This window comes from Carcharhinus amblyrhynchos, chromosome 4, assembly GCF_965287045.1.
Source record: "Carcharhinus amblyrhynchos chromosome 4, sCarAmb.v2.hapA, whole genome shotgun sequence".
Lineage (NCBI taxonomy): Eukaryota > Metazoa > Chordata > Chondrichthyes > Carcharhiniformes > Carcharhinidae > Carcharhinus > Carcharhinus amblyrhynchos.
Window position 1 is genome coordinate 1,392,694 of NC_137327.1, and position 13,000 is coordinate 1,405,693.

General features: G+C 43.6%; 1 protein-coding gene across 11 annotated transcripts in view; it reads left to right on the forward strand.

Annotated features, from left to right (window-relative positions):
* Nucleotides 1-13,000, forward strand: part of zc3h18 (zinc finger CCCH-type containing 18) — a 179,616-nt gene that overhangs the window by 28,855 nt on the left and 137,761 nt on the right. For 7 of the 11 annotated variants that reach the window (XM_080186637.1, XM_080186636.1, XM_080186640.1 and 4 more), the window contains exons 3-5: nt 2,426-2,510; nt 7,067-7,215; nt 7,450-7,464. In XM_080186637.1, coding sequence (XP_080042763.1) covers nt 2,426-2,510; nt 7,067-7,215; nt 7,450-7,464 — 249 coding nt within the window. The remainder of the gene's footprint in view (nt 1-2,425; nt 2,511-7,066; nt 7,216-7,449; nt 7,465-13,000) is intronic. The other 4 variants (XM_080186641.1, XM_080186642.1, XM_080186647.1 and 1 more) reach the window with 1 other exon arrangement.

Sequence of the window (13,000 nt, forward strand, 5' to 3'; positions counted from 1 at the left end):
AGGCCGATGACTTTGTCACCTCTGACCTTATCTTGTCTCACTCATACAGCTCTAGGTCATGTGGAGTCAGCCTTATCAGAGATTAGGCACAGCTTGACCTTCTCCAGTCTTATTCATGTCTCAGGTTATGCAGAGTCAGTTTCCCTTATTTTGTACCAAATACTTGACCAATTTTCCCATCGTGCCACTACTTCGTTCATACAACTTCACATTACTATCTACAAGATGCACTGCAGCAATTCCCAAAGATTCTTAGACAGCACCTTCCAAACCCACAACCACTTCCATCTAGGAGGACAAGGTCAGCAGATACATGGGAACATCACCACCTGCAAGTTCCTCTCTAAGCCACTCACCATCCTGACTTGGAAATATGTCACAATTCCTTTGCAGTTGCTGGGTCAAAATCCTAGCATTCTCCTTACAGATGCTGCCAGACTTGCTGAGATTTTCCAGCATTTTCCCTTTTGGTTTCAGATTCCAGCATCCTCAGTAATTTGCTTTTATCCTGGAATTCCCTCCCTAATGGCATTGTGGGTCAACCCACAGCACGTGGACTGCAGCGATTCAAAAAGGCAGCTCACCACCATCTACTCAAGGGCAACTAGGGATGGGCAATGAATGCTGGCCAGCCAGTGACACCCATGTCCCACAAATGAATTAAAAAAAGAACATGGAGAGACAATAGGGACAGTATAGAAAGCAGGTACAATTCTAACAGGAGTGCAGGAGCACAGGGCAGGGCATGCCGAAAGATTTTATTAGTAGGGGCATAGAGTACAAGAGCAAGGAGGTTATAATAAACTTGTATAAAACACTAGTTCAGCCTCAATTGGAGGGAGGACGTGGAGACATTGGTGAAATGGTCCAGAAGTAAGAAACTTCAGTTAAGAAGATAGATTGGAGAAGTTAGGACAGTTTCTCTTGGAGAAGACATGGGTAGATAGGTTTTTGGTAGGCAAGGGGATTAAGGGTTATGAGGAGAAAGCGGGAAAGTGGAACTGAGCCACTTCAGATCAGCCATGATCTTATTGAATGGCGGGGAGGCTCGAGGGGCTAGATGGCTTACTCCTCCTGTTTCTTATGTTTCTTATGCTTAGAAGAGGAGGCTGAGAGGAAATTTGTTTGAGCTATTCAAACTCATGATGGGACTGGATAGAGTAGATTGGGAAAAATTTCTCGCTGGTGAAATAATCGAGATGAAGACAGCGTAGATTTAATCTGATAAAAGAAGCAATGGAGACATGAGGAAAAACATTTTCACAGCAAATGGCTAAGATCTTGAATACACTGTGCTGGAAGCGGGTTCAATCAAGGCAATTGGATTATTATCTGAAAAGGAATAACGTGCAGGGTCATGGAGAGAAGGTGGGGGAGTGGCACTAGGTGATTTGCTCATTGAGAGCCATCATGATACAGTGGACTAAATGGCCCCCTTCTACACTGTAACAACTCGTGAGATTCTATGATTTGAGGTGATAAGTATCAGCCAAGAGGTTGAGTTAGCTCATCTACTGTTGAAAATAGTGCTATGGGATTATTTGCATCTGGCCTACCCCTTCCAACTATACACAGGATCCTACTAATTTCTGGTAGTGAAGTACAGTTGAAATTCCGGAGCCACTGAAGTCACTTTTATAAAATCAGATGGTTGCTCCCATTAATGATGTGTCTTGTTCAGATTTTAGTATTTGTATCTTGGATGAAATGAGTCCTATTCATGTGAAATGAGTCCTATTCATGTGAACTGAATGGTCTGTGTTACTATATTATATCATTTATGTAAAACATTCTATCACTATTGACAATAGTCAAACAATAGGGGCAGCATGGTAGCGCTGCTGCTTCACAGCTCCGGGGTCCTGGGTTCGATTCCCAACTTGTCTGTGTGGAGTTTGCACATTCTCCTTGTGTCTGCGTGGGTTTCCTCCAGGTACTCTGGTTTCCTCCCACAGTCCAGAGACGTGTGGGTTAGGTTGATTGGCCGTGCTAATAAATTGCCCCTTAGTATCCTGGGATGCGTAGGTTAGAGGGATTAGTGGGTATAACATGTAGGGATATGGGGGTAGGGTCTGGGTGGGATTGTGCTCGTTGCAGACTCGATGGGCCGAAGGGCCTCTTTCTGCACTCTGTGATCTATGACAAATTATGCAGAGGTGTAAGTAATTTGAGGAAATAAAAAGTTTGCATAAGCTGTCATCCTCAAACATTGGGGACGTGAATTATTGTGGCAGTATATTGGAATCCAGTGTCATTACTGATGAGCAAACCTAGAACATGCTTTGGTAAATTCTCCAGCTGTGAATGTTGTAATCAATCTTGAATTTGGCCTTGCCTGCTTCCAACATTGGCTCCTACTCCAGGACTGCTAATGCCAGTTGTATTTGTTGTTTACACTCTGCCTCCTTTTTTAACCTGTTATTAGGATGATGACCTTGAGGAAGGCGAAGTAAAAGATCCCAACGAGAGAAAAGTCCGACCAAAGCCCGTCTGCAGATTCTACATTAAAGGTAATCACTGACTTTGAAGGACTGGAGGTAGAATAATTTGTCAGTGTTTGTGGGAGTTAGAATCTGCATCAGGTACCTCCCTGAAGTTTGCACATCACCTCCTCTCATATGGATGCTCTTATTGAATTTATGTTTAGATGTAAATTTAGTAGTTGTTTTTTCAGCTTGCAGTTGAGCTGAGGCATGATAAGAAAATGAAATTTGCATCAACTATGTTAACAGACGCATGCTGTTCCCAGTGAAGGCTTAATGGTGTTCTGTGTGCTTGTTGTGTAATTTGTTCTTGTGTCTAAAATTACTGGATTTTCTTTGAGAATTTTGGTGGCAGTAGCTGCACCATTCCAATTAGATTACCATTTTTTCATTTGCACTTGAAATGTTCCCTAGAGGTGGATTTGGTCCTTAGACTCTCTAGATCGCTGGTATTCCTTTCTTAGGCTCCTTTCATGGGCCTCCTCTTGCTGTTGGGTGTCCTCAAAGCATTGTGTCCCTTCCATCGGGAGGTTCCCCCAAGTTCCTTCTGAACAAGGGTCTCCCAGGCATTGACGTCTATGTTGCATTTCTTGAGGTAAGCCTTCAAGGTGTCTTTGAAGTGTGTCCTTTGTCCGCCTCTTGCTCCAGAGCCTTCCTTGAGCTGGGTGAAGATGATTTGCTTTGGCATTTGGGACTCTGGCATCCTAAGCATATGGCCAGCCTAGTGGAGTTGGTTTTGGATTATCACGGTCTCGATGCTGATGCTCTCGGCTCCTTCAGGAATGCTGTTACTAAGCCTGTCCTCCCAGCTGATGTAGAGAATCTGTCTCAGACTGCATTGATGGTACCTCTCCAAGGCCTCAAGGGGGCATGTGTACTTAGTCCAAGTTTCTGAGCCACGTAGAACAGTTGGGAAGATGATTGCCTTGTACAGGAGGGTCTTGGTTTTAGCATGAATGTCACAGTCTTTGAAGACTCGTCCTTGAGTATTAGAAAGTGGTGCTTGCAGATTGGATATGATGTTGGTTCCCTGCATCAGTGTCAGCCATAGATGAGCAATGCCCCTACCTGAGGAGCCAGTGTTCCACTTGTGGGAAAGTTGTTGAGTTTTCTTCTCCACAAGAAGGTATAACTACTGCCATATTTCCTCAGCTGCCCTTTGCCTACTCTTTGGGTCTTTTGCAGGGCAGTGATATGAGTGTTGCATTCACAGGCAACAAGGTCCTGTCTCCTTCTCCAGTCGTCACAGGGCTCCTCCCTCTGTGGCCAGATCTTAGACTTCCTAACCCACAGACCACAATCACTAAGCATCAGCAACAACAGCAGCTCCACGACCATCCTCAACACCGGTGCGCCACAAAGCTGTGTCCTCAGCCCCCTACTACATGCCTGTGGTTGTGTAGCCAAATTCCCCTCCAACTTGATTTTCAAGTTTGCTGAGGATATTACCGTAGTGGGTCAGATCTCAAACAGTGATGAGACAGAGTACAGGATTGAGGTAGAGAATCTGGTGAACTGGTGTGATGACAAGAATCTCTCCCTCAATGTTAACAAAACAAAGGAGATAGTCATTGACTTCAGGAATCATATTGGAGGATGTCAACAGAGTGATGTGGAAATGGTTGAGAGTTTCAAGGCATCCAGATCACCAAAGATGACACAAAGATGTATGAAGAAAATATACAAAGAAAAGTACAGCATAAGAACAGGCCTTTCGGCCCTCCAACCCTGTGCTGATCATGATGCTCTCGCTAAACTAAGAAAAAACTTCTGCCCTTTCTCGGTCCATATCCCTCTCTTTCTTCCCTATTCATGTACCCATCCAGATGCCTCTTAAATATTGCTAATGTGCCTGCTTCCACCACCACCTCTGGCAGTGTGTTCCAGGCACCTACCACTCTGCATGAAAACTTTTCCCCTCATATCTCCTTTAAACTTTCCCACTCTCACCTTGGATCTTTAATTACTTTAAAATTCAACCCACTGAACTATAGTTTGCTTTTGTTGGGGTTCTGTGATGTGGAAAAATTAACTAAAGTATGTCAATGTGGAGCAACAAAATTGTGAGCAGGAGTCTAAGAAGATTTAGGTGAACATGTGATATAAAAATATAAACAGTAGCTGGATTAGGCCATTCTGCCTCAAGTCTGTTCTGTCATTCAGTTTAATCATGCCTTACCTTTGACCTTAATTCCATTTTCCCACCCTACCCCCGTATCCCTTGATTCCTTGAGCATCCAAAAATATTTCAGTCTCAGGATTGAATATTCTCAATGACTTCAGTGTCCACAGCCTTTTGGGATTGAGAATTCTTAAGATTCACAAACTTCTCAGTGAGCAAATTCTTCCTCATCTGCATTCTAAATGGCCAATACCTTAATCTGAAGCCATGAATAGTGCTGTAGTTCTCAACTCAAGCAAAGGGAAATAGTTTTCAAAGAAAATAGGGAGGAAGAAATAAACAATTTAAAAAGAAATCCTCCATGATTTTCTGTCAGGGTTGCTCGCAGTAATATCCGAGATGAACCTTTAAGAACATAAGAAATAGGAGCAGCAGTAGGCCATCTAGCCCCTCGAGCCTGCCCTGCCATACAATAAGATCATGACTGATCTGATAGTGGATCAGTTCCACTTACCCAGCTGCTCTCCATAACCCCTAATTCCCTTATTGATCAGAACTCTATCTACCTGTGGCTTAAATACATTTAATGAGATAGTCTCCACTGCTTCAACGGGCAGAGAATTCCAAAGATTCACTAACCTCAGAGAAGAAGTTCCTCCTCAACTCTGTTCTAAATTGACTCCCCCTTATTTTGAGGCTGTGCCCTCTAGTTCTTGTTTCCTTTCTAACTGGAAATAATCTCCCTGCCTCCACCCTATCTAGCCCCTTCATTATCTTATATGTCTCTGAGATCACCCCTCAGCCTTCTAAACTCCAACGAGTACAGGCCCAATCAATCTCTTCTCAAAAGCTAACCCCCTCATCTCTGGTATCAACCTGGTGAACCTTCTCTGCACTCCCTCCAAGGCCAATATATCCTTTTGCAAATAAGGGGACCAAAATTGCACACAGTTGCGGCCTCACCAGTACCTTGTACAGTTGCAGCAAGACCTCCCTGCTTTTATACTGCATCTGATATTCCATCCTATACTTGCTGAGTACATATTTAAACTAAATTTATAAAATTCCACAGAACTGGCCCAATCTTTTATACTCCAAATTAATTCCTGGAAAGTCCAGAACAACCATGAGGTATTGGTGATCTTATCCTGTTCATGGCGAAGGGCAGTAATGCTTTCTATATATGTATAAAAAAATACATGGTGAAAGCTGGAAAGGATTACAAAAATTTGTCCCTCAACAGGTAAAATGATTGCTTCTTAATTGGACGACTGTGTCTATAGTCGCCGTTTTGGTAGACAGGACTAACTGAGCCTATCATAGTGACTGCTGTGATTGTTACAACCCTGACACGACCCAATGGTGAAGAACAATTAGCAGGAAAGCATAAAGGAGACAGCACTTTTCAAATTCACATCCTTCATCAGACAACAAGCAATGTCTAAAATGGACAGTGTCATTGGTGATGCATTCAAACAGTATAGCCTGGATAAGACAGATTGGAATGTAGATGATTGGAACTCAATCTGAGTTCCTTAGTTTTAATTATTAACTTTACAATCCTTATCCAAAATTAAAAGACTTTGAGGCTTGATGTACCTTTACATTAACACTGATACCTGAAGAATTCCTTGCTTGTCTTCAAATAGCCTAACTGGAACTGCCAAGCAAGGCCTTTGTTTTAACATCACTTCCAAAAGAAGGTATTGAGACTTTATTTTTTGAATACGTTATGGAGAAATGCAGCAAGGTTGGGGTAAGGAGGGAGAATTTCAGAGCACAGGAATATCTTGTTCTCCGTGCTCTGCTAGAGGGTGGAGCAGGAGCACACGTAGCCAGGCTTTGATGAGAAGAGGACACAGGACTGGAGAATGTTGCTGAGGTGAAGAAAGAAGGATCTTGCATTTATATAGCACCTTTCACACCTTCAAAGCCCAATGTGCTTTGCAGCTAGTTCTATTCACATGTTATATAAAAACTGCTGCCAAGTTATGTACCTCAGTCTCCCACAAACAAGTGATTTACCAGATAAATTATTATTTGTGGGATGAAGGGTGGCCAGTACTCTAGGAGAACTCCCAGCTTTCCTTCAAGTCCATGTCACCACCCAACAAGATCTGTTTAATGTCTTTCTGAAAAGTGGCAGATGCACAATCTACAATAGTTCAGTGACACTGTGTCAATATGATGTTTAAATCCTGGTATGGAGCTTGATCCCACAAATTTTACTGAAGCTGAGAATACTACTGTTCCAAGCCAACATGGAACACTGATCGCTCAAAATCACTGCCCCACTGGGGAGGACGTGTCATTCATTCTAACTCTGTTAAGTCTAACTAAATATCCACATAGATTAGCAAATAAAGATTAATTGAGTCCTTCACTGTTGGTTTGTGTTGAAACATGACTACTATGTTCTGGTTGTTCTGTCTTTTGAGTATTTAAATTTGTTGTTTTGTAGGTAACTGCACATGGGGAAATAATTGTCGGTTTATTCACCCGGGAATAAATGACAAAGGAAACTATTCACTGATAGCCAAACCAGATCCATTTTCACCTAATGGAGGGCATCACCTGGCTCCCCACCCATTGATGCAGGCTAACCCTTGGGTAAGTGATCATCGGTTGCTGTAATACTGAAATGGGCCATTTGGCCCATCAAAACTGTGATGGTGCTTTCGTTTGAATGAGCTGCCTCATCTAATCTTTCTCCCTTTTCATTCAATTATTGAAATCCCCTGAAAAAATATTTTTGAATTCTTTCCAATAGCCAGCCCAGAATCTTAAAACTAAATAAATATTTTCCGCACTTTTTAACAACCTGATTTTCTGTTTTCTTTCTAGGAAACGCACATCTTGGTGAGTAAGCTAAATTTATAAAATTCCACGGACCTGGCCCAATCACACAGTTATAAACTGTATCACCAAAAGCTTCCTAAACTGAGAAAGTTATAGTGGCAGGAGGAATTGTGAGAGAAGATGGAAGGGCAAAAAAAAGCTAAGGAGAGATTAGGGTATGTTTTAGAATGTGGAGGTGCCAGAGTTGGACTGGGGTAATCACAGTAAGAAGTCTCAACACCAGGTTAAAGTCCAACAAGTTTATTTGGCAGCACAAGCCACTAGCTTTTTAGAAACCATGAGGTTCAGTAAATGTTCAACCAGATTTGGGGGGTTCAGGTGCATAGCTCCTTAAAATGCCACAGATACAGAAACCAGTTAAGAAGGCCAGTGGAATCTTATCTAAAGGGCTGGAGTATAAGAATGCAGGTGTTATGCTGCAGTTGTACAAAACTCTAGTTAGACACCACTTAGAGCACTGAGAGCAGGTATGGGCACCACACCTTACGAAGGATGTTTTGGCCATGGAGGGAGTTCAATGCAGGTTTGCAAGAATGATATTTGGACTTTGGGAGTTAAGTTACAAGGAGAGATTCGATAAAGTAGGTTTTTATTCTCTTGAATTCAGAAGGTTGAGGGGTGATCTGATAAAGTCTACAAAATATTTCCAGGGAAGGCAGGGTGAATAAGGATAAACTGTTTCTATTGGTTGAAGGCTCTGGAAGCAGGGCCATAATCTAAAGATGAGGCCAAGCCATTCAGGAGAGATGTTAGAAACACTTTTACACACAGAGTGGGGGAGCTTTGGAATCAGCGGTGGATTCTAGTTCAGTTGTTAGGTTTACGTCTGAGGTAGACAAATATTTACTGAATAGGGGTATTAAGGGATATGGGTCTAGGGCAGTTACATGGAGTTTGGCCACAGTTCAGCCATGATCTTATTGAATGGAGGAGTGGGCTTGGGGACTGAATGACTTACATCTGTTCCAGAGTTCTTATGGTTCCTGAATTCAGATCACCCCTGTCTCATGTGCTAATACCATCATTAAATAACAAGACCACCCCTCCACTTTTTCTTAACTTCCTGCCCCTCCGAAGTGTCATGTATCCCTCAATATTCAGGTTCCAATCTATGTCTGTAATCGCTCACAGATCGTACGTATGATATTCCACCAATAGGACTGAAGACATGCTCCACATCTTTCCATGCTCTAGCCAATCTGTTCCAGAACAGCTATGACACTGGCATCTAACCAGAAACATAGAAAATTCCAGTACATGTTCTGTACATGAAAAACAGGACAAATCAAACCTGGCCAATTACCACCCTATTGGTACTCTCAAACATCAGTAAAATGATGGAAAAGGTCATCAACAATGCTATCAAGTGGCTCATGCTTACCAATAACCTGCTCACTAATGCTCAATTTGGGTCCTGCAGGGCCACTTAGCTTCTGACCTCATATCATGCTTGGGTAAGGCACGTAAAAGAGCTGAACTACAAAGGTGAGCATTACTACTCTGGACATCAAGGCTGCATTTAACCAGTAGCCCCAGCAAAACTGGAGTTAATGGGAAAGCAGAGGCAAACTCCCTGTTAATTGGAATCATATCTAGCACAAAGAAAGATTTTGTGGTTGTTGGAGGTGAAGCATCTCAATTCCAGGACATCACTGCAGGAGTTCCTCAGGCTAGTGTCCTAGGCCCAACCATCTTCAGCTGCTTCATTAATGACTTTCTTTCTATCATAAAGTCAGAAGTGTGATGTTCATAGCACTGTTTGCAACTCCTCAGAAACTGAAACAAAAACAGGAAACGCTGGAGAAATTCAGCAGGTCTGACAACATCAGTGGAGAGAGAAAAGAGCCAACGTGTCAAGTCTGGATGACTCTTGCTGGAGCTCTGCTGGAGGGTCATCCAGACTCGAAACGTTGGCTCTATTCTTTCTCCACAGATGCTGTCAGACCTGCTGAATTTCTCCAGCATTTTCTGTTTTTGTTTCAGATTCCAGCATCTGCAGTTTTTTGCCTTTATCCTCAGATATTGAAGCAGTCCGTGTTCAAATGCAGCAAGACCTGGATGATATCCAGGCCTGGACTGGCAAGTGGCAAATAACATTTGCACCACACAAGTGCCAGTTACTATCGGATGATGCCACCAAAGAGCAGCAAGTAGATGAACAAACAGAAAGGGCCTTGTATGACACCAGCGCTAACATTGTAGGAAAGGGAAGTGAAGCATTGCAAATGATACTCATTTCGATTAGCTAATACTGGAGCCAGACAGTTAGTCTCACCCTGCTGAACAACATGAACTGGAAGAAGAGAATATAGCCAACCATGCCAAAGATTGCAGGCAGAAGGTGAGAAGGGATTGTTTATCTTTGTCTCTGTCACGTAGCTTGATAGATATATTCCGGGCAAGAGGGGGATCAATTTCTATATCCCTAATTTCTTCTCTTACTACCCATCTATAAATGGGTGTTTGTTTTATTCTGATTTTCCCCCATTGTAAGTGGTGGTGTATTCTTCCCAACCCTTAAACCCGGAATGTTCCACTCCTTTAGAATAACACGCATTGCAAACTCAAGATATAAAAGGTTTGGTTATTTTTACACACACAGAAGAGCTGTTTGGCAGCTTTGCCCCTTTTGCATTCATACAATACAAAGATGAGTAAGGGAAAAGAATGAGGTTCAGGGACTGACCACAATAAAATGCAAGTTGGGGCTTTTACATGTATCCAGAATCCACAATCAAAAATCTAATGAAATGTTCCTTCAGAGGGGAAGTTGGACTGTTGCAAAGAGACGTTCACTACAGTTGAAGATATGTAAAGTTGCATTGTCTTGAAGGTTATGCTCCTGTGATTTGCTGTTTTGATGAGGAGCCAGGGCTTCAGGGGCCTTTGTCCACTTTCACACTGTTCAGAAACTTCCAAAGACTAGCAGATGATCTGCTGGAGCCATTTTATTAGCCCAGCATTTGTCCATTTTGAAAAAGAGAAAAAATATAGAATAAAGTAATCCAGCTATTTTTTCTTTATGAATGAATAAATTCATAGAAGGAATTCCAGTTTCCAGATCTACGATCAGGGGGCTTTAGAACACTCGGGGCTGGGTGTGGGTTAGATTGTTCTGCGCAATGCACAAGGGACTGCTGGACATCTCTACTCTGGGATTGCCAACCCCAGGAACCTCACAACTGAGCTGCCCTTGCCTGTTCAGCACCATTCACAACTCCTCAGATACTTGAAAGAAAAACAAATGCTGGAGAAACTCAGCAGACCTGACAGCACCTGTGGAACCTGTTCACCTATATAAGCTGGGGTTTAGTTGCTTGGACCAAGGGACGGGGGTTAGGCCAAGGGTCAGGAGAAAAGGCTATTTTAAAGGGTCTTTGGCTATTTTGGGGGATCCTAGTTTGGGGGCTAGAACAATTGAGAGAGTTCCAGTTTTTGGTGCTCACAGCAACAGGTGGAAGTTGGCCCCTGAATTTGGGGAGCCTTTCTAGGCTGGGATGACAGAGTTGACCTTCTGGCTGGGTTTCTTCCACAATCCATACTGGATATGGCTTTGGTGCAGTAACCTGGTGAGTTAAGTGTAGGGTTCAGTCTGGCTGGGGTCCTCACCAGTGAATTGTTATGGTTCTGGCTTCCAGGGCACTACAGCCCCCTGGGGAGGATGGTCAGCCCTGGCTATACCTCCAGTGGCTTATTAACTGGATGATGCATCACCTTCATTCTTTCCAGGCAAATTTGACAACTTCTCGGCTCCACATTTAAGACTCCATAAAATAATCAGTGAAATCAATCATGGCTTCCTGACCAGGCCTGCTGGCGTGGGAGAGGGCACTCCCCTGGCATGTTTCAGGTTCTCCAGAACACCCTGTAATGGAAGTGCTGCCCCAGCTACTTTCCCTGCTGAAGGCAGGTTTCTGTCCTGCTCTGGGATACCTGGTAATGATGTGGTTTAAGTCCAACTGATTTATTTGATAGTAAACGATCAAATAAATTTACTATCAAATAAATCGGTTGGACTTAAACCTGGTATTGTCATACCTGGTAATCTCAGTAAGAAGTCTGTCAACACCAGGTTAAAGTCCAACCAGTTTATTTAATAGTAATCCCACAGGCTTTTGGAAATGCTGTTCCTGGTGGGTTTACTATCACATAAACTGGGTGGACTTTAGGTCTTGAATAACTTTTTTGTTTCTGTCTTCACGGAGGAGGACGTGAATAATTTGCCAGGTGTTAGCGATGGAAAGGTGGTAGGACTGGAGGGTCTTAATGACATTACTGTTACTAGCGAGGCGGTGCTTGACAGACTGGAGGGGCTGATTGTGGACAAGTCGCCAGGACCGGATGGAATGCATCTGAGGGTTCTGAAAGAAATGGCGGAGGTGATAGTGGATGCCTTGGTGGTTATTTTCCAGACGTCGCTGGATTCCGGGGAAGTGCCGGAAGATTGGAAAACGGCTAATGTTACGCCGTTGTTTAAGAAGGGTGCCAGGCAAAAGGCAGGGAATTATAGGCCGGTTAGTTTAACGTCTATTGTAGGTAAAATGTTAGAATCCGTCACCAAGAAGGAAATAGCGAGGCATCTTGAGGGGAATCGCTTGATAGAGCAGACGCAGCACGGTTTCGTTAAGGGGAAGTCGTGTCTGACAAATTTACTGGAGTTCTATGAGGATGTGTCTAGGGTGGTGGATAGAGGAGAGCCAGTGGATGTGGTCTTTCTTGATTTTCAGAAGGCGTTTGACAAGGTACCTCACAAGAGGTTACTGCAGAAGGTCGGGGGACATGGAGTTGAGGGTAGGGTGTTAGCGTGGATAGAGGATTGGTTGTCAAATAGGAGGCAGAGAGTGGGGGTCAATGGGTGCTATTCGGATTGGCGGTTGGTGACTAGTGGAGTGCCCCGGGGGTTGGTGCTGCGGCCTCAGCTATTTACCATTTATATAGATGATCTGGAGGAGGGAACCGAGTGTATGGTGTCGAAATTTGCTGATGACACCAAGATTGGTGAAACGGCAAATTGTGCGGAGGGTGTGGAGAGTCTGCAGAAGGATCTAGATAGGCTGGGCGAATGGGCCAGGAAATGACAAATGGAATTTAATGTTGGCAAGTGTGAGGTGGTCCACTTTGGTAGGAAGAATGGTAGGAAGGATTATTACTTACGTGGCGAAAAACTGCAGCAGGCGACAGTGCAGAGGGACCTCGGGGTCCTTGTGCATGAGTCGCAAAAACCCAGCCTGCAGGTGCAGCAGGTGGTCAGGAAGGCGAATGAGATGCTGGCCTTCATAGCGAGGGGGATTGAATATAAAAGTAGGGAGGTCTTGCTGCAGCTGTATAGGGCATTGGTGAGGCCGCAGCTGGAGTACTGTGTGCAGTTTTGGGCGCCGTACTTGCGCAAGGATATTTTGGTCTTGGAGTGCAGAGGAGGTTTACTAGGCTGATACCGGAGTTGAGGGGGTTGAGCTATGAGGAGAGGCTGAATAAATTAGGCTTGTACTCGTTAGAGTTTAGAAGAATGAGGGGAGATCTCATTGAGACATATAAG